The sequence below is a fragment of the Erpetoichthys calabaricus genome, chromosome 4 (assembly GCF_900747795.2).
Source record: "Erpetoichthys calabaricus chromosome 4, fErpCal1.3, whole genome shotgun sequence".
NCBI classification, from domain to species: domain Eukaryota; kingdom Metazoa; phylum Chordata; class Cladistia; order Polypteriformes; family Polypteridae; genus Erpetoichthys; species Erpetoichthys calabaricus.
In genome coordinates this window covers 77773297-77796218 of record NC_041397.2, presented here as the reverse complement: position 1 = coordinate 77796218, position 22922 = coordinate 77773297, and the positions used below count along the sequence as shown (strand labels likewise).

Sequence of the window (22922 nt, the reverse complement as noted above, 5' to 3'; positions counted from 1 at the left end):
TTGAACAGCCCATTAAGATGCCATCTGTGGTTTGGAATTGCAATCTGATTTAATTTATTTTCATTAAAACCTAGAATCTTATCCTAAATATAACTAGTTTGCAAGTAGAAATACTCCATGCTGCCAGAACTCAAAACAGGCAATACAATAAGCATATCTATCCTAAAAGACATCTACAGTAATGGAAGAATTATTTTGAATTAATTATAAGTACATTTTAATTTAATTATAGATAGCAGTGTGATGCAGGACACATATCTAACTAAGTATAAATCAATTTCATCAGTGCATAGCTCATAATGAAGAACATCATCAAAAATCTTCTTCAACAAAATCTTCAATAATTGAAAGACTGTTACTCAGTAATGTGACACAGTGGATCTATCTAACTTAATTTAGGCTTTTAAAATATAAAAGTATTCACATATTTCTTAAAGTGGGTTCACAATAACCTTAAATTGTAAATCCGTAAATTACAGCATAAATGGAGATCACCAGTTGCAAGTATACAGTATACATGATCATAGATTAAAAGTATTAACATTTACAAGAAAGCAACATACAAGGCACACTCAGACAGTAAGGCATACTTACTGTTGTAGATTAAAAAAAATTATAATATTAATAACCGTCAAGTATTGCTTGAAGTAATTCACTTGACAAATGGTAAATTATTAGATTATATTGGATAACCTCTATTAATCACATGGGGAAATTCAAATGCATATAGCAGCAGAAACATAAGAAAAAAACAAGAATGCAGACTTACAGGACAGATAATACATCTAATCAATCAATCGATAAATAAATAAACATAAAAATAGAGTAAAAGAGTACATCAGGTGGAAGCATTGAATTGTCTGATAGCAGGGGGGCAGAAAAAACCCCCAGAGCCACTGCTTAGCATACCATGGTGAAAAAGCCTGTGGCTAAAAGTGCTCCAAGAGAGCGCCTCCTGGAGGAGTTAGAGGGGATTTTTCATGTCGGCAACCAATGACATACTGACATAATTAACATTGCTGGCAATGACTTAACCAATTTCTTTAATAATAAACAGATAAGAAAAAATTACAGATTGAACAATCAGACTCCAAATTTAGTATCATTGTGTTACATTATGTCTCTCTGTATGCCCATTCCAACTAGGTTGTTGAAAAGCCCCCATATAGTAGTTGCACAGCTAATAGTGCTTCAATCTACATGCTTCCGTTAGGTCAGATTATCTCAGGGCACAACGTGAGCTACCACAGCTATGCTGATGACACACAGCTGTATTTATGAATAGCTCCTGATGACCCCGATTCTCTTGATTCACTAACACAATGTATGACTTGTATTTCAGAATGGATGAATAGTAATTTTCTCAAGCTAAATATAGAGAAAACTGAAATCTTAGTGATTGGCAATAATGGATACAATGAGGCTATTAGAAATAAACTGGAGACATTAGGATTAAAATTCAAGATGGAGGTAAAAAGCTTGGTTGTAACTGTTGACTGTAATCTGAATTTTAAATTGCATATTAATCAGATCACTAGGACAGCAGTTTTTCACTTAAGAATTACAGCAAAAGTTAGACCTCTTATATCATTGAAAGATGCTGAGAAATTAGTTCACTCGTTTGTTTTCAGTCAACTAGATTACTGTAACGCAATCCTCTCAGGAATACCCAAAAAAGACAAATCGTTTGCAACTAGTGCAGAATGCAGATCCTAGAATCCTTACCAGGAAAAGAAAATCCGAGCACATTTCTCCAGTTTTGATGTCACTACACTGGTTACCTGTGTCATTCAGGATTGACTTTAAAATTCTGCTTATGGTTTATAAAGCCTTAAATAATCTCGCCCCATCTTATATATCGGAATGTCTGACATCTTATATTCCAAATCGTAACCTCAGATCCTCAAATGAGTGTCTGCTTAGAATTCCAAGAGCAAAACTTAAAAGAAGTGGTGAGGCAGCCTTCTGCTGTTATGCACCTAAAATCTGGAATAGCCAGCCAATAGGAATTCGCCAGACTAATACAGTGGAGCACTTTAAAAAACTGCTGAAAACACATTATTTTAACATGGCCTTCTCATAACTTCACTATAATTTAATCCTGATACTCTATATATCCAATTCATTATAATAACTATTCATGGTGGCTCTAAAATCTGTACTAACCCCTACTCTCTCTTCTGTTTCCTTTTTCGGTGTCCTTTTGGTGGTGCCACCATCTACTCAAAGCACCATGATGTTCCAACAATGATGGATTAAAAGCCAGAAGTCTGCATGACCATCATCATCAAGTCCTTCCATGAGAACCCTAACTACAAAGAGGACTATTTAATTTATGTTAGGTAGAATGCCCAGAGGGGACTGGGCGGTCTCGCGGCCTGGAACCCTTACAGATTTTATTTTTTTCTCCAGCCGTTTGGAGTTTTTTTTGTTTTTTCTGTTCCCCCTGGCCATCGGACTTTACTCTTTTTCTATGTTAACTAATGTTGTCTTATTTTAATTTCTTATTTTGTCTTTTATTTTTCTTTTCTTCATTATGTAAAGCACTTTGAGCTACTTTTTATATGAAAATGTGCTATATAAATAAAAGTTGTTGTTGTAGTGACCATAATTTATTTATCATTGTTTAGAGTATGGCATTGTTCATGATTATATCAAAACAATCATTGTTAGATCTCTAGTAAAGAGAGTGCATTCAAATGCAAATGTTTTAAAAATTACAGACCAATATCCAATATAGCAAATAGACATTTTGTTTCTAAATATTTAATGGGAAATTGTTTGTGTGCAGTCTTAAATAAATACAGGCTTCGTAAGAATTTTAACCCCAAATTAAAGCCAAGCCTGACACGTTGTAAATATTATACTGTAATCTCCTGTAGGATATGCCACTTTTGCTATGTGTTTAGATTTTAGAGTTGTTTTTATTACTAAATAGTGGCATTCTAATACTCAGTTTAAAAACTGAATTGGCCATTCAGCTACTGCTCATAGTTAGGTTTATTTTGCAAATTTCATACCATTTCCAATGTGTGTAGAAGACTCAAGACAGGACTTCCTTATTCTTGTGTGCAGTTTGGCTTGTTCTTCCTCAGGATTTGGTGCTGTATATGTGGCCAATAAGAGACAAAATTTAAAAACACAATTTTAACCTTCAGCTGTATGCTGATGACATTCAGATGTATTTCTCATTTAAACCAAATATTTCTTCTTTAGATAAATCATTGTTACTGGCTTTAATGATTTGAGCAGTGGATTAACGATAATTATGATGTACATTTATATTAAAAAATGTCTTTTAGAGGAAGGCATTTCTGTGAAGCTTAAGAGAATTCTTCACTCAAAAGGACTGAATTTTAATTATGTTGAATCTGCCTGAAATTCAGGTGTCATATTTGGCAAGAATATTAGCTTCATACATCACATTTCTTCACTTTCTAAAACATGCTTTCTCTAGCTTAGAAATATTGCAAAATTAAGGTAGCCCCTTAAGATACAGGACCTTGAAACGCTAGTGTATCAAACTAAACTGACTATTGTAAAACTTAATAGCCAAGCTGTACAAATTGATCATTTACTGCTCTAACCACAGCTGAAAGAATCACAACTAGAACTAAGAAGTATGACCATATAATTTCATATCTTGAACAATTTTCTTGGTTCTCAATTTAAATTTAGAGCAGAATTTAAGTCCTCCATCTCATATTGTTCTGATATGGGCTCTTAAAACTTAAAAAATGCCTCAAAAGTGTGGGTTGAGTTTTGGTTCTCTGGCTAAAGAATCAGAGCTGGTAACTCAAAAGGTTGCTGGTTTGAATCCTGGCTGTGAAATGCTACTCCGTTGGGCCCCTAAGGAATGCCCTTAACTTGCAATTGTTCCAGGTGTGCTGTACAAATAGCTGACCCTGCACTCTGGGGTATGGAAAAAAATGACAAATTCCTAATACAACAAATTGTGAATGGTGAATAAAAGATTAAAATCACTAAAACCTAAATCTCAAAAATGATTATTTTACTTAAGGGAGAGAGGAACTATAAAACCCTGGCTGAAAAATAACAAAACTTTAAATTAATATTTTAACAAAATTTTCTAAGCTAAACCAAAAAAGAGAACACATTTTAAAAGGGAATAACAAATAATATTAAAGATAATCTCCAAAGAACAAAATAAAGATCTAAGAAGCAGAACTAGAGCAAAATATTATAAAACGACTTCCGAAAAACTAGAGTTAAGTCCAACATAGTTAAGATAAGAAACATAAACATAAACAAGGGTCGTAAAGCAAAATATACACAATCATAAATCAGAAAATGTAAGCCGGAAGAGCAAAATATCATTGGAGCTATTTAACAGAAACCAGAAACTCAGGCCTCAGGAATATAAACTGAGGCATGCTGGGCCCTTAAATAGCCCTTAGGAAATACGGCAAAATCAGGAGGCCCTATCCCCTTCGGGTCAAAATACAGATTAATAATAATACAAACTAAATTAACATTCTTAACAATTACAAAATAATTTAAAAAACAAGTAACAATTAATTAAATGTATAACATCACACAAAAGAATTTAACAGAATGAAGAAAAATATGACAACACAATCAATAAAAAAGTAACAAATTAAACAAGCTAGGATAAAGAAAACAGACATCAAGGAATGAGATCTGGTAAACCCTTGACACACATATAAAGCTCTAAATCAGCGGTTCTCAACCTGTGGTCCGTGGACATTTGCCTGGTGGTCCGCGAGCAAAGCCTGAATTGCATGTATTTTAAAAATTAAAAACATGAAAAAGAATAGATGTTGAAACTTTTTGAAATTATTGATTCATTTCAATCGCTAGATGGCGATAGCGAAAAAGTGCATTTCGATTTTATGTTTCCTTTTAGTAATTTAGTTACACCGGAAATCAGATGGGCCCTGGCGTCTTCCCGTTTATATTGACATTCAAAAATACACTTATTTGAAAACTAATAAAGTAATTAAATTGATTGAACATATGGATAGATTTTTAATAAAGAAAGCAACCGAACATAAGGACAACGATGATGATTCCTCAGACTCATCTTCACAACCTGTGTGTGAATCAAATGCAGTTCCGGAGAAAAAAAGACGAACTCCCATACGATGGTATGATGAAAAGTATTTGCGCTTTGGGTTTATATGCGTCATAGTAAATGATCAACCCAGACCACAGTGTGTAATATGTTCACAAATTCTTGCAAATGAAGCGATGAAACCTGCGAAACTCCAAAGACATCTTAAAACTAATCATACTGACTGCTCGGAGAAACCATTGAAATATTTTATGCGCAAGAAACATTCACCTGATAATCAGAAGTCTTGCATACTGCAAGCAACTAAAGTCAATGAGAAGGCTTTAAGAGCATCATTTTTAGTGGCTATCCGAGTTGCACAGGCCAAAAAGCCTCACACAATTGCAGAAACTCTGATAATGCCTGCTGCTATAGATATGTGTCGAGAGATGTTTGGTAAAGCCTTGGCAAGTAAACTGAAAACAATTCCAATTTCAAACGACACAATTCAACGACGTATAACTTTGGCGGCAGCTGACGTTGAAGAACAGTTGATTTCAAGGCTGCAAGATTGTAAACAATTTGCTATTCAATTGGACGAATCAACGGATGTTTCCGGCCAGGCACAATTAATAGCTTATGTCAGATATATCTGGATGGATGAAGTTGAAGAAGATTTTTTATTTTGTAAAGTTTGTCCGGGTCACACAACAAGTGCAGAACTTTTTGCTATCCTTGATAATTTTATGGCAGCCAATAGCATCGAATGGTCCTGGTGTATCAGAGTGTGCACGGATGGTGCTGCAGCAATGACTGGAAAACGAACAGGCTTGTGGGAACTTGTGCGTTCTAATGTGCCAACTGCCACATTTACGCACTGTATGATTCATCGGGAAAGTCTTGCGAGTAAAAGAATGAACGCGAACTTGAAATCTATTTTTGATCAGGCCATAAAAATTGTTAATTACATCAAGGCTCATCCACTGAATTCTCGTCTCTTTGCTTCATTATGTTCGAATATGGATTTTGATCATGAACAGTTACTGATGCACACTGAAGTTCGCTGGTTATCAAGGGGAAAAGTGTTTAACAGACTGTTTGAATTACGTGATGTGGTGAGAGAGTTTCTTGGAGGAAAAAATTCACAGCTTGTTGTTCATTTGAATGACAATTCATGGGTTGCTGCTCTGGCTTACTTGGCTGACATTTTTGAACAGCTGAATAAACTGAATTCATCTCTGCAAGGGAAGCACACAAACTTAATTACCCTCAGTGATAAAGTGTCTGCTTTTATGAAAAAACTTGATCTGTGGAAGACAAGATTATTTCAGGGTAACTTTGAAATGTTTGATCAATTGCATGAATTCACCGAGAAACAAGAAAATGCTGAAATCAACAAGCCCGAGTTGGTGAAATTGATTTCTGAACATATTCAATCATTGCTGGATCAATTTAACTTCTACTTTGGTGATTTGAACGTTGAGAGTTTTTTGTGGGTTTCCAGTCCGTTTCTTGCACACATTGATTCATTAAATTTACCAACATCGGAATTAAACCAATTAATTGAACTGACCAGTGATACTACATTGAAGATGATGCATCCGAGAGTGAGCTTGATGAAATTTTGGACACAAGCTTCACATGAGTATCCAGAACTGTCTCAGAAAGCTTTCAAAATAATTTTACCCTTTGCGACATCATATCTTTGTGAATGTGGATTTTCTGCACTGGTTACAATTAAAACAAAATGTCGTTCACGGCTTGAAGTCGAAGATGAACTCCGATTGAGTCTTTCAAGCATTACACCTCGTTTGGATAAGCTGTGCTCAAATTTGCAAGCTCAAGGCTCGCACTAAAATTAAATGTAGCATTATTTCTAATACTAACTATTGTTAGCAGTAAGTGACATTTGTTCATTACAAAAGGATGCAATTACAATTTGTTTCATATTTGACATAAAAATTGATGAAACGGTGTATGCAAACATCAATGTAAATTGTAAAACGAATATTATACTTTTTAATTTGAAGTTGAAACATTTATTAAAATATATAATAAATAATTTTAAATATCAACTTTATTATACCTATAGTCAAGTCACTCAAGTGTAGTAACTGTATTTCTTATATAGTTACACCAAGTTAGTAGTACTAACTATTATATGTATAGTTGTATACGAAAGTATAGTTATATATTATATAAATTTCTAGTGCGCCAGTAGCAAAATTTTCAGTAGTGGTCCGTGGCTGAGACACACATTTTTTAAGTGGTCCTTGAATCTCAAAAGGTTGAGAACCGCTGCTCTAAATGGTCTAGCTCCCCTTACCTTTCAGAACTTACTTACCAGTGTCAATACTCAAGGATGGATGTTGCGATTTCAAGGTGCTGGCCTTCTTAATATTCCAAGGATACGCACAGCCAGGGTAGGAGGCAGAGCCTTTGACTACGCAGTACCCAAACTCAGGGACATTTTACTTGCCAATATTAAAGAAATCCCATTGGTCATACATTTAAATAAGGCCAACAACTCATTTCTTTAACATAGCATATTCTGCTTAGAGTTGCTACAGTGTTTTTTCATATACAGTAGTTCTCTTCTATTGCAATTATAATAATTGTTTTTAATTAGTCGTTATTGAATCTTTTCTGTTTCCTTTCCAATTTTGGTGCCTAAGCATCACATATGGCATATATTTTCTCATACATCTGTTAAATTAAAATATTACTGTTTACCTACAGAAATGCTATTAGAATGTGGACTTAAAACTGCCCTGTATATATTATATATTTTGCATATATTGCTTTATGATTCTCTGTTTATTTTGAGTTTAATTTTTTACTATTATATTTGTAATTATTATATAGTGTGCTTTGCTAATACATAGCAGTGCACTTAATAAAAATACAGTCAGTCAGTCAGTCAGTCATTATCCAACCCACTACATCCTAACACAGGGTCACGGGGGTCTGCTGGAGCCAATCCCAGCCAACACAGGGCACAAGGCAGGAACAAATTCTGGGCTGTGCCCCAACCCACCGCAGAATAAAAATACATTGAAATTGAAATTGAAAGATCTAACATTTTATGTTTAATATATTTATTAGAAAATCCAGGGTTTTTCAGAAGAATTTATAAAGCTAACAGTTTTGTTCTTTACGTTTAGGTATGCCAATGCAGTGCCCAGCCACTTCCTCAGTATATTCATAAACGTTAAAACCAGTATCTTTAGTAAATCCTGAGTTGACACACAAACACAAATGTACTCTAGGTAACCAGCTCTTTCACTTTAAACATGGAAATTTATATGTAAGGGGAAGGTTGTTAAAATCTCACGTGTGGTTATTTTTCAGACCACTGGCGGGTGTGTTTGAACGTTTACTTCTGAGTTCTGCATGGTAAGACATTTCAAAGCTTGGTGTACCACTGATGTGTAGCAGTGTGACTTGATTTCTTCATGCCAGAGTCCCAGCTGAAATGACTAAAATTGAAAGTCCAGCAGCAATGTCACAAAAACGGTCTGGTGTAATGCCTTTCAAGTTTATTGTCATGTATAAATATTGTACAAAATACAATAAAATACAAAGTTACATGTCCTCCACAGAAAACTAGACAACAGTACAATACAATAAAAGCACACATACATATCTCAATAATTCCAGGTTATATATTTATGTGGGATCAAATTATATTTGTTTATACTGACTTTAAAAAAGATTTACAAAAACTGGCTAGCTATATGGAAATCTTTCCAAAATCAAAATTACACTTGAGCAAACATTTCATGCCACCTTCTTCTTGAAAAATAAATTTGGGGAGTGTATGCCACATACACTGCTGATTCTATAAATAATTTTGTACACATTTTGTTTTAAAGATAAAATTGTAAGTTTTAAAATCTAAGCAATTTTACGCCTCCTTTGCCTCATTTCAACAAATAATAACTTTATAAAGGTAATTACTTTTAATTAATCGTATTGGACCTCCATTGCAAATTTATTGTGCTGTAGTGTAGTATGTAAGCTTCACATATTTGCTCAACATGTGTAGTATGAAATACTTTTAAAATAACAGTAATAAAAGTGCCTACTATTCACTGTATGTTTCCCTTTTGCTTACTTTCACTGTGTTTCAGTTTCACTTTCCATATACTTGTCCAGGAGAGGATCACCGTAAAAACACAACAAGTGGGAGAGGCAAATCTATCTTCAAAAAGATGAAAATTGACTAGAAAACCACAGCAGTCTCGTATAACATTCTTAACACTAGAATTACCAAAGTTTACGAAAAAACTTGTAATCCCGGCCCACTTTAAGTCCCTTTGCACCTCTCCGTCAGCGTCTTTTGTGTTGTAAATGTGTTGATCAACACAAGCAGCAAGCAGCCTGCTATCCCATCCCCCCACCAATGCAGAAAGGGCAGAAAGTGTTCTCAGCTCAAGTCTGTTTACCTGCATGTCAGTTGCTTAGAGTTGTATAGACTAGAGTAAATACTATATCGTTATTTGGAACACATGCATTTCATGTATGTTCCATGTCTACAACAACCTATGTAAACACACCGTTAAAGCAGAAACGTTTTTCATGTTTTAGTAATAATTGGCAAAATGTAGACATGAAGTGTATAATGTGTGAAGCCTGAAGTCCAAATATCAAATAAACACTTTCACAAAAGGTACAAATATAACAGAACAAGTGTGCTTCTATTCAAAAATATAATTGCAGAAAAAGAACCAAATTCACTGGTCAGTCTCATGATAACTTCTACCTTCAGTATCTAAGAAAGACCATTAGCTACATGAACTTTTTTTGTTTTACTTTTGGCAGTTGCTCTTTACCAAACTATAGGAAATAAGCAATGTCCTCAGATTTTGAAGTGCTAATTGTGACAGTAATACTAATACAATACTAATACTACATTAAAATCAGAACACAATATTATCTGTAAACAGCAATCTTAAGCTAATTAACCTCACCTACATAGATAGATAGATAGATAGATAGATAGATAGATAGATAGATAGATAGATAGATAGATAGATAGATACTTTATTAATCACAAAATTCACATACTCCAGCAGCAGCATACTGATACAAAAAAACAATAATATTAATATTTATTAATATATTATAATTTATTAATATTAATATTTAATATTAAATTAAAGAGTAATAAAAATGTAGGTAAAAACGTGTCTGAGAATGTAGTAGGAAAAGCAGAGTACCCAGAAAGAACCTCAAACCGACTGTGAATATGCTTAAAGGGAGGTGTGCTAAATACTATGGCATCTTAATGCCCTGTAAGCAACATTGATTTGTTTAAAATAATTACAGCTGTATTTAAGCTTAGTCATTAGTCTTGTTTGTGAAGTAAATAATTCTCTTTCTAATGTATCAAACACATAATATGTAAGGGCCATGTTGCCATGATGGATAAAAATCCCTTTGCTGTGCCTTTTCCATTAAATGCACCTACATTTGGACAGTTGTTGGTAAAGACTGAAATACCTGAAGTGCTTTTGATTGTTATTTAATTTTAATGATTTTAAGGCAACATGAAGGTGAGTGTTTTTATTGTGCTATATGCTTCTTATTTACTAATTATTTCCTAACTTATTTATTTTTTAAAAATTAATATATAAAGCATTTGTTTCAGGAAAAAATAAAACTGCCATGAATTGTTTAAGCAATATTAGACTGTGGAGTTCACCACTTGCTGTGTCCTTTATATAATTACCCCCAGAGGCATTAATATAAAAAAAAATGTCAAGAACACTGCTAAGCTGAGAATGATGTCTGAGTAGGTATACTCCTGTGGAGGGTTTCTGTAGGCATTTGGAAGACAAAAATATACACTGCAATTGTTCTAAGATGACATTACCTCCACAAGCCACAGCGTAATATGATCAAGATAGAAATCAGAAAAACAAAAGAGATAAATCTTAAAGGAAGTTTACAGAAAAAATCCTGTTATTAGCAGCTATATATTTTGGTGTTATTTCAAGGACATATAAACAATGTTACAATACGAATAGCCCATTTAGCAACTCTACAGGTGCACAGACAGTTTCTCATTATAGAAATGTGAGCCAATAGATGTATTTCTTACCTAACACACTTACACAAGAAAAAAGGCTACTTAACTGGTTTCTGGGTGAGTAATATTAATGGACAACATTAACACCTTAGCTGAAAATGAAAATCCATCTATCTTTTGTATATGTTTATTTTTTTTAAGTCAGGATTGTAGGGACCTAAGGCTTTTCTGACAGTAGCAAGCACAGCACAAGAGCCAACACTAGCTGGGGCTCCAGGACATTGTACACTCGAACAAAATCCACCCTGACAATGAACCAGTTTAGAGTCACATATTAACCTAAAACCAGAGTACCCAAAGAAAAACTCTCATGGCAAAGAGACAGTGTGTAAACTCTGTGTAGACCATTATTGAAATTTGGTCCCAGTCTCCTAGAGAGGCTGCAGTGCTAACCACCAAATCAGCTGAAAATTAACATTCTTTATTATTCTTTGTTTAAATAAAAGAAAAAAAGATTAGGTTAGGTCTCAGGTGGAACAGTGGTGCTCGGTTTAGTGGTAGCACTGCCACCTTGCAACAAGGAGGATGGGGTTCACTTCCCTGGTCCTCCCTGCATGGAGTTTACATGATGTCCACATGGATTTTCTTCCTGGTGCTCTTCTTTCCTCTCTTAGTTCAAAGGCATGGAAATGTTAAATTGTGTGTATGTGTCTATGTGTGTGTGTTTACCCGGTGATGGACAAGCACCCAGTCCAGGGAATATTCCTGCTTTGCACCCATTGCTTGCTGGGATGAACTTCGGCTTCCCCACTACCCTGCTCAATATAAAGCAGGTTTAGAAAATACATGGGTAGAAGTAAGGGCTTCCAAACCTTCAGTCTGTTTCTTCAACTGATTCATCTTCTTGTTGAAATTATCTAGGGTATACATTTTTAATGCAACGGTGAGATGGGTGTACATAGCTTAATACTATTCCAGGTTCTAAGGTTCATATTCCTGCTTGGACAATGCATTTGTTGAGTTTACACATTTTCCCTTGCACATCTCACAGACATGGATGATAGATGGAATGGTTACTCTATATGGACCCTTTATGAGTTAAACAATGACTCTGTAATTGGCCTGCATAACAAGTGTAGATAGTATGTGCTTCATTGTGCTCTGGTGATGGAGTGGCACCCAGTCTAGGGTTGGTTCCTGAGTACTGGCTGTCCCATGACTATGAACTGCATAAGCAGTTTGGAAAAACAGATGGATTAATTGTCTAGATTGAAATGCATTCATGCTAGAACAGCCAATCCACAAATTTATGAAAATTCAAAAGCCTTATTTAATCCCTGAAGCAGACTTTCAAGGCAAAATAAGACTTCCATAAAAAATTAAACATGCACCAGTTTGCACCAGGCGATCAGCTTAACCAATCAACTTGACAGCACTTCTTTGGTCTCTGAGTGAAAAAATTCTCAAGGAAATCCCATGCTGAGACAGAGACAAAAACATGTAAATTCCATAAAGAAGATATGCCCACAGGGATCATCACAAATGCTATACCAACACACTCCCACTCATGTTAAAAGCAAAAGTAGTTGGTGTGAAAATTCATTGTTTTAACAACCCTGAGAAACAATGATACATGATCCAACCATCAGAGTGAAACAGTCAAGTATTTATTTCTTACTGAATATAAATAACTTTTCAAAGTGTTGCAAAATAAACTATATAATTGTTCAAATTTAAATTTAATTTTAATTTCTGTAGATCAATTTATTGTGTTTTTATTTCAGTAAATGATAGCTCTTTTTACAGCTTTGCCCTAATTTTATTCTTCATTTTTTGCTAAATTAAATTGACATTAATAACATGTATCATATGAAAATTCCAATTGAGGTACAGCAGTTATGATTTTATTTTTTGCCCCTACTTCTTTATTATCCTCTAGCCCTTCTTGATGAAATTCCAGATATTCCCAGGAAGTCGAGAGATATATTCCCCCAGAATCTAGTCTGCCCCTTTATCATCTCCTAATAGGCTCTACCTTGTTTACCTCCTGATGAAGGCCATCAGTGAAGCATGCTAACTATGTAACTAGCCAAACCCACCCTAACTGGTCCTACCATAATTCTGGGCCACTTATACTTGTGATCTCATTCCTTTTGTCACTTCATACAGCTCAGATGGGGATGCACACTAACTACTAAATCAACACCTTTGTCTCCAGATTTAGCTCTCGCTTCATCATGTCAGTCTGGTACAATATTCATGAAACTGAACTGATTCATTGGTCAGTGACATTAGCTTTAAAGTGCAGACTTGTAACCCAAACTGAGAAATTGAATGGCCTTCAGCAGCAGCTCAAAGCCTATACTCTTATAGTACCTTCAACATAATACTATGGTGCAATTGTTTTCAAAGTTTGCAAACTATATGTTGATATGATATAGCAAACACTCTTGACTATGAAAGGAAAAAGAGCTGGTCACCTGTTCTATAGCCAGGATGGAATCCACATTGCTCCATCTTGATCTGTCCCTTTAAATGTTACATGGGAGCATCTGGGATTGCTGCAGAGAGCTCAGGGTACATCATCCAAGCTTAACTATACAGCATTTGTAACCTAGAAAGCACTTAGGTAGACTCAGAAATGGCTTTGGGCTACATGCCAATTCACTCCCATTTTAATTGAGCTTGTAGTTCTCAGATTATACATTTCAGGTACAGGCAGGAGTTATCACACTGGCTCTTCCAGCCATGTCCACGTACTCATGATTTCTATTTACTCAAAAAAAACTATCATGTTCATAAAACTGTTCTAATCTCTGCTGCTTGTGTTTTCAAAATATACAAGTATCAATTATGTATAATTATTTCCCTCAATATTATTATTTGTTTGACTTGAGTGTAATGGAGATTCACCTGTTTATACAGAATATAGTCAGAAGACATTGTCCAACCAAAGAAATCAAAGAAATGGTATTTGCAAGACAGTGTATTAGTATATTTTTTCGTAAGCCTATAAGTAAATATATCGAGTCAGTCCTCCATTCACACTTCCTTTTTAATCTCAGTTTCAGTCCATGTGGTGTGGTGATTAAGGCTTTAAACTCACAGGCTGTGGGTTCAATTTCTGCCTGTGCTCCAATTGGCAAACTGAAGAAATGCAACCAATTGTATAGCAAATGTTGTAAGTATCCCTGGTAAATATGTTTATATGATTATTTTTATATATTTTACACCCTTATAAACTCTCCCACACTCTTATAAACATTTTCCGCACAGTTATACAGCATAAGCCCTTTAAATTCTCTTAGATATTAGGTAAGATTCGTTGAAATTATGTATGTAAACACACTATTTATATACTACGCACAAACATACATATCGTATATCATTGATGAGTTTTATTTAATACGTAATGATGCCATAATGGCGTTCTACAGCGGCGTAACTGTTCCCTTCCTTCAACATATCCAAAACTTTTACCTTTTCGGCAATCATTAGTATCTTCCGTTGGCGCTTGGGTACGGTCCCAGAAGCAGTAGCAGATCATTTTGGAGACATAACGAAAGGCTTGACTACACACAAAGATAAACACAAAAGAGCACAAAAGTTAACTCTTTACACAGCGAAACACGTTGATGCTGAATGAGCGAGATGAGATGCTGGCTAACGCAAAGTGGAATTGAATGATGCTGTCCATCGCTGAGCCAATCAGCACCCAGGAACTTAACCGCGTGCTCTGATTGGGTAGCTTCTCAGCCATCTGTCAATAGTGTCCTTTGTATGAAATCAACTTGGCAAACCAACTGAGGAAGCATGTACCAGAAATAAAAAGACCCATTATCCGCAGAAATCCGCAAACCAGCATAAAATTTGTGATATATATTTAGATATACTTACATATAAAATCCGTGATAGAGTGAAGCCGCGAGAGTCGAAGCGTGATATAGCGAGGGATTACTGTATATATATATATATATATATATATATATATATATATTGTGATAGTTGCCCGGACACCACCAGTCGGAGACCACATCTTTATAAAACACGCACGTTTATTTTCCATTAAATAAACAATTCTCACACTCCACACAAAGCACAAAGCAATAATCACCCTTATATTTCAGTCCTTTTTCCGCCTCTATCCTCCTCTAGGGAGCTTTGTCCTTCTCCCACTCCAGACTCTGGCTCAATGACTGAAAGGAGTCGGCCCCTTTTATCCCTGCCCGGATGTGCTCCAGGTGGCTGATGACGTCCATCTTGCAGCACTTCCTGGTGTGGCAGAAGTGCTGCCCTTTTACCTGGAAACACTCCGGGCGTCCCTGGCTGATCCCTCCGCCATCTTGCAGAGTGTGGCGGAAGTAACAACATCTGGGTCCCACGAGGTGTAAAGCGCCCCCAGGCGGTGGCCACGGGTCCCAACCAGTTCGACAGTTCTGTTTCCTTTCCCGTGGTCCTCTCCTGCTCCATGGCGGTTGTGCCCTCGTGGCCCGGAAGCTATTCTTGCTACCTTCCGGTCCTTTCTGGCGTCCCGGCCAGGTAATAATCCTGGCCACCTGCGACAATATATATATATATATATATATATATATATATATATATATATATATATATATATCCATAAAATTTTCAGACCTAATTAAGCAAATTCAGGGTTTTGGGCAGGAATCATCACTAAACAAAATTCCAGTCCATCACTGGATACATTTTTTTAAGTACAGTATATATTTACAAACAGGCAGATTTATATATGGTTGCAAATGTAAGCTTCAAAACTTTACTTAGACCCAGCAGACCTCTACCTACAGTATTTTAGTATGAATGTTGTATGAGGAAGAACCGTAGAAACTGTCAAATCCATCTTCAATAGAAAAGGTTCAGCCCCTTTCTAGTAGCTTCCTTAGTGTTACGAGTATGTTATAGTTCCCCTGAATAATGAGTCAAAACAATTAATTTCCTTTAACAATTAAATATGTTATGTGTAACAAAAACATGTAAATGCCAAAAATCAACAAAAGGACAGCAGTGGAGGTATTTCTAGTGTCCCCTGCTGTACTGTTGCCAATTTAGTACACATCCCTTGTCTGATGTGTTTTGAAGCACACACCAACACAGCCTGATGGTTTCACTTGGGACAATAGAAGTGTGTTTCTTTGCGCACTTTCCTTATAATATTTTTTCAGTTGTTTGCACATGAGATGGTAGGAAGTCAGTGCCTGATCTGCATGTGTCATTATACAAGTAGGCTACCACAGCACAAGGCTTACTGACTTCCAGTTTTCCCTGACATGAATATTAATGGTTGTTACATGGTGAACAGCAATTAGCGGGCTAATGTGTTTCTTGTTGTTCTAGTTGATGCACAATAATTTTGCCTTTTTTCCACAGAGATACTTCACCCCACTGCAGCATTACACAGTTGTATGGTGTCATATGTATAAGTATCACTATCCATGTCAATGTCTGATGATCGATTCACGTTGTCATCACTATCGTTTGATTTAATTAATAGCTCAGATTCAGTTTGTTCTAAAACTGACCTTATAGACTCTCATTTACATGACATTGTGTTTTGGCTGAAGACTCCGTCCCACTCCTGACCTTAGGGTGACAAAACACAAAAGAATATTCATGATTTTGTTGTTCATCTACTAGATGGTAGCAGAAAATTCTCCTAAGTGTTATTCGGGCTTACAAATGTCACCCAAGTCTGACTCGTGGTTAACTGTAATTACATAGAATTCTAAGCCGGAGTCACACTTATGGTTAATACCAAGAAAGTACTTTTTTTTTTTTTTGCTTTTTGTAGTTACACAATATAAAGGTTTCTAATTACTCTTATGTATTAAATTATAAAACTAAGCACAACATTTTTTTGAAATGCCTCATTACAGTATTTGCATATTTTTCTTCTGTAGTTTAAACTTCAGTACAAAATAATTACATCTCTTATAGTCTGTATTTTCCAAACATGAGACTATTCACCTTATGGAGATATGAGCATTGTTTTACCTCTGCCTGTAGGAGCCCCACTAATATACACAGGCTGTAGTCAATACATATTTCTAATGAACACTTCTCTTATTAAGGTTGTCGATAATGACTTTAAATGGGATTCCATGTTTTGCAATGTGAAAGGTTGTTTCCATAATTAGCATCCATGGCTGTAGTTTAAGAATGAAGCTAAGTAATGCATGGAATTGGCAATTCAAAGTATTTCTTTTGGGATTGTTTTAGGACTTCATTATTTCATAGTGGTGATCAAGTTTATGGTCCTTAGCAGTATTAAGATGTGGGTCAGAGTCAGGTTAGCATGACTCCAAATACTATTCTGGCTAGACAATGATGATCTTTTTAATTGCTTGTGTTATGAGAGCAACTGGTATTGAAAGAATATATTCAGCCACAATTGTTTGCAATTTCACCTCTCTAATGTTCTAAAGCTAATGGCTCTTGTATTGACGAGGAATCCTTACTTTCTTCAGTGTTAACATAAAAAATGCAAGTGAGCGTGGCCCCTAATGGACTGGTGCCTCAGTATGGGTTGATACTGCCAGATGGAGCTCTGTCCTTTACATTCCTATAATGAAATAAACAGTTTGAAAAGTGAATGAATTGCTGCATTAGCACATCTGTATTGCTCTGGACTCACACCAGGAATCATCTCAGTTTACAGATTTGCACTGTGGTGAGCTGACGGTGGTCAGCTGTACAGCACAATCAATACAACACATAAATATCAAAAGATGGTGGTTTTTATAGGACAAAGTCTGTCATACCGATAACCTGATGTAAAAATGTGAATGGCCACATCATATTTTACAGATAAAAAAGCTTTGAAAAGTCAAGGATAAACTACTGCAAACCAAAAACGCTGTACAATATTCTGACTCCTTAATGAACATGATCTTCATCTCACTGCTTTTAAAAATGGATGCATATGCTGATATTTATCTAAATATAAAGAAGAATCAAGAGTTAATAGCCACATTTTAGCTTTTCATAATAAGTGACAATGCATGAGAAATCAAAGAAACACTATCATGTTCTTATTAGTCAATTAATTATGACTTCAGTGTGTGCAAAATTAAATAAAATGGCCTATATCTTATAAAATATAGATGAAGTAAAATTTTTACCTGTATATAGTTAAGTGTTTTATTCTGTAGGCAGGTGCATTACTGACGACAACATTATGCAAAATATACCCATTAAACATTAATTAGAAAAGAGTTCAAGAGTGCAGCAGCTGCAAACCAGACTGAGTTCTCCACAACAGTTACCTTCATTTACTTTGATGAAATACAAAGGAAATGTTATTTTGATCATGGTCTGCTGAGAGCACTGTGAATTAATGTGATCCAGTTGCAGTTGGCCCATTAAATAAGCTAATTTAACTGTATATTTAGCATCTTTTCAGTATCACGTTCAACAAAATTTTACATCATTTATCATTTTTTCATCGCTTATCATGAAAGTACGACGTACACTATATAATGGACTGTACTTTTTTTGGAACCATGTAAGGGCTGGGGATATCTCCTGAAAAAGATAATCGCAGATATATATATATATATATATATATATATATATATATATATATATATATATATATATGCCTTCATCATTATGGCTATTACTTAGTTTGTAAATATAAAAGCAGTTTCTGGAATCCATCTAATGAGAAGTTACTCTGTGGGCTGTGTAAAAAAAGAGCAACACAAAACATAAATGCTAACCTTAACTAAAAAAACTAGAAGAGCTCAGTTATTATCCAGAAGAAAAGTAACTCACATTTTCTTCCTTAGACAGAAGCAATGAACTCAATTACACTGCATCTGTTTAAAATAACATTATTTGTACTTTTAACCATCAATCATATTGGATAATGGGTTCATTTGGAACAAGTGAAGAAAATTTTTAGAGTAATTGTATCTGCACCTTCAAGGCAGTTCACTTTACTCTACCTAATATAGAAAATGATCAAGGGAAATGTAGATTAAGCTTGAATTATTCTGTACATTTCAGGCAGCTGTTTCTAACAATTCCATGAAGTGACCACATATTCACTTGTGTTATTAAACTTTGCAATAAATAAGAAAAATAAGGAAGGAAAGTTTTGTATCTTATAATTACACTCTGCTACATTTTTCACCATGCCTTTGGCCATGGTTTAATGGGTTCATTTATTTTACTTTCTCTTGCCTGTTTCTTATTTCCTACGAGCACCATTGCCAGATTAACAGACGTGGTGGGGTCTAGCACACATTATTTCTAATAGCCTGCAGTCTAATCCCTACAAATGTCAATCTTCCATCTTTTTAAGTCTGCTTAATTTATACAGGTATATCAAATTTTATTTAAAAAAAATATTTTGTGATATAGTGATTTACACCAGTCTGGTATATCATAAAAACCCTTTTACATAAAGTTATTGAAAAGTCAAACACAAAATGCATTAATATATAATCATGGCCATATTAGAAAACTAAGTTATTTTAAACAATTTGACTTTTTGTTTCATTGTCTTATGCAATGCATAATCTGTAATTGGCTGAAATAATTTAAATTAATCAGTTTTTTCTTTCAAAGTGAAAATGTTTCTAGGAAAATGCGTACAATAAATTCAGATAACAGTTTATGTTTTCTTGTATTATAGTGTACTTATTATATAATTGTTCAGGAATTACCCACCTAGCTACCGTATGATCATGGTAGTATTACCATATACTTATAACATAATGCAATTTTCAAAATAGGTAAGTACCCACATTCATACAGCACCAGTTATTCCTGCACTCATTAGTCCACATCCATTCTTAAAAAGGCCAGACACCCTTAATATCTGTGTTTTCTCCTGTTTCTTAGGACACAGCATCTGCACTACATTGCCATACTTTGTTGCTACTTAATGGTTTGGAGGAATTCTCCTGTCATCCTGTCATTACTCATAACCTCCCTGTTATATTGGTGTCAATGAAGTAATTACTTCAGGGGCGACCATTTCTGTAATGGGCACCTTCCCATGCTGGTGGCTGCCAGGATCAAATTTCTCAGAACAGGACCGCTTTCTAACAGCAGCAGCGCCGAACAACACTTTTGTGGTGTGAGCCCTTGTAATAAATAAAATAACAACACTGGTCCTTGTCTTGTTGACTCCCATTCTGTCGCCCTTCTTAACTGTAATGTGGCACCCTATCACAATATATTTTCAGTGTTAGGAAAAAACTATATTTTGCAGGATAGAACATCTACTCTTAAATATATCCTTTTCTTGAATACAAAGCAGTTTTTCACATGATAGAGAGGGCATTAAGTGAAAAACATATGCTTGTTTTTGTAAATTTTTTTTAAAGCATTACATGTAAAAAACACAACTTAGTATTGATTCTTTGGGCAAGCACATAATTTATCTGCGAGTCAAGATTTTTGTGACTAATTAGAAATTAAAGTAGAAATTAAAATCAACATGGCATCATCCAAAGAACTGAATACTTAAAAACTGCAATTACTGAACGCAAGCTTCACTGTCTGCTGTCTATCAGCCTTTTCTTCTCAACATTTGTTTTAACTATGTGGCAGTGTCTAAAATGTGATATATCATTGGACTTACAATAATCTATATGAACAGTGACACCTATTCATGGTGTGGCTGGGTTCAAGAATGACAGGTCTCAAGAAAAATGTGAGCTACCCAACCAGGTTGTACCAATTAATCCAATTAAAGCAAAATTATTGGATAGGTGTATTGCTCTTGGGCTAACAAATAAACAAAAAAAGCTCTGCTTTAGCCATAGGATCAAGGTCTGTTTGCTCGGAAATTCTGTTCGGGAAGTGGTCCTTGCCAAGAAGATGCCTCCATCTGGGCATTAGGGGTTCTTATGGGGGGGGGAACCAGAAGTGGTGGAGCTATGTACTCTCACTGGGAGATTTCTCGGAGCTGTGGATTGAGAAGGAGAAGAGAAGGTCAGTGAGAGCACCCCCTTTCATCCTGGCAGGTTGTCACATACCTTGATCGAGTCCATGACGAGATCCTCCAATGCATATACGTGACACTTGTTACAAATATTATTACTGTGTAGGACATATGAATGGAGTGTTAGTGTATTGCATTGCACTGTATTCCTGTTCAAATCTATTAAAAGGAAAGCATATATAAAAGAAACCAAAAGGATTGTGAAGACAAGATGGCGGCTGAGAAATAAACATTATCCATCCATCCATCCATTTTCCAACCCACTGAATCCGAACACAGGGTCATGGGGGTCTGCTGGAGCCAATCCCAGCCAACACAGGGCACAAGGCAGGGAACCAATCCTGGGCAGGGTGCCAACCCACCGCAGGACACACACAAACACACCCACACCCCAAGCACACACTAGGGCCAATTTAGAATCGCCAGTCCACCTAACCAGCATGTCTTTGGACTATGGAAGGAAACCGGAGCGCCCGGAGGAAACCCACGCAGACACGGGGAGAACATGCAAACTCCACGCAGGGAGGACCCGGGAAGCGAACCCAGGTCTCCCAACTGCGAGGCAGCAGCGCTACCCACTGCGCCACCGTGCCGCCCAATAAACATTATCAAATGGATTAATTTCACTGTCTGTTTATTAAACCTATTAAACCTGTACAACATACATAACAGTCTTGCTTCTGTAGCAGTGTGCTGGTTAGCCTTGCTTTCTGAAAGATCCAGCATCCAAGTTTAGGATCCTGAGCCTGTGTTCTCCCTGTGTGCTGTTTTTCCTCTTGTATTCTGAAAGACGTACATGTTAAATTAATTGGTCACTCTAAATTGGCCTTGTGTGGGTGTGTGTATTTGTGGACCCTGAGATGATTACTTTAATCTGGTTCCAGCCTTGAATTAGATTTTGCTATGAAAGGCTCCAATGCCCTATACAAATGGAGACAAATGAAAGGGTACAAATAAATGGTCTGCAATTTGAGGGTCCTGAATCTTAATCTAGAACAGAATTTCTCTATCACATCCAGTTTTAGAGAAAAATCATAATATTTTTTAAAAATGTACTTTTTTGGCTTTAAAAAATGAAAAATTACACATATAATTGTTTTAAATATAATTACCTCATATTATTTACATAACCCAGCCACAGGGGATGCACAAACCAGTGTTTCTTCATGCTGGTCCCAACCCAGATAGATGGGAAGGGTTACGTCAGGAAGGGCATCAGGTGTAAAATTTTGCCAAATCAATATATGGACAATAATACAACTTTCCATACTGAATCGGTCATGTCCCAGGTTAACAATGACTGCCACCAGTACTGTTAGCCAACAGGGTGCTGGCGGAAATTAGGCTACTGTTGGCTGAAGAAGGAGAAGAAGAGGGGGGGAAACGTGTCCTGAGGTAGGAGAAGAGAAGGAAGGTAAAGAGAGTGGAACTGAGAGTAGGAAATTTGAATGTTGGCAGTATGACTGGTAAGGACAGAGAGTTAGTAGATATGATGGAGAGAAGGAAGGTTGATATATTGTGCGTGCAAGAGCCTAAATGGAAGGTGAGTAAGGCCAGGTGGATCGGAGGTGGATTCAAATTGTTCTATCATGGTGTGGATGTGAGGAGAAATGGGGTAGGGGTTATTCTGAATGAACAGCATGTCAAGAGTGTTTTGGAGGTGAAAAGAGTGTCAGAAAGAGTTATGATTATGAAGCTGGAGGTGTGAATGTTGTTAGTGCAATGCCCTGGAAGTTGGGTGTGCGATGGATGAGAAAGAAGATTTTTGGGGTGAGTTGGATGAAGTGATGAACAGTGTACCCAAGGGACAGAAAGTGGTGATTGGAGCTGATTTCAATGGACATGTTAGTGAAGGTAACAGTGGAAATGAGGAGGTG

The 22922-nt window shown here is 35.9% G+C and overlaps 1 protein-coding gene across 1 annotated transcript; it reads left to right on the top strand.

The window, feature by feature from the left end:
- Positions 1 to 5232: 5232 nt before the first annotated feature.
- Positions 5233 to 6891, top strand: LOC114651101 (SCAN domain-containing protein 3-like). Its single transcript, XM_028801061.1, has one exon. The coding sequence runs from the start codon at positions 5233 to 5235 to the stop codon at positions 6889 to 6891; it is 1659 nt and encodes a 552-aa protein (XP_028656894.1).
- Positions 6892 to 22922: the final 16031 nt, after the last annotated feature.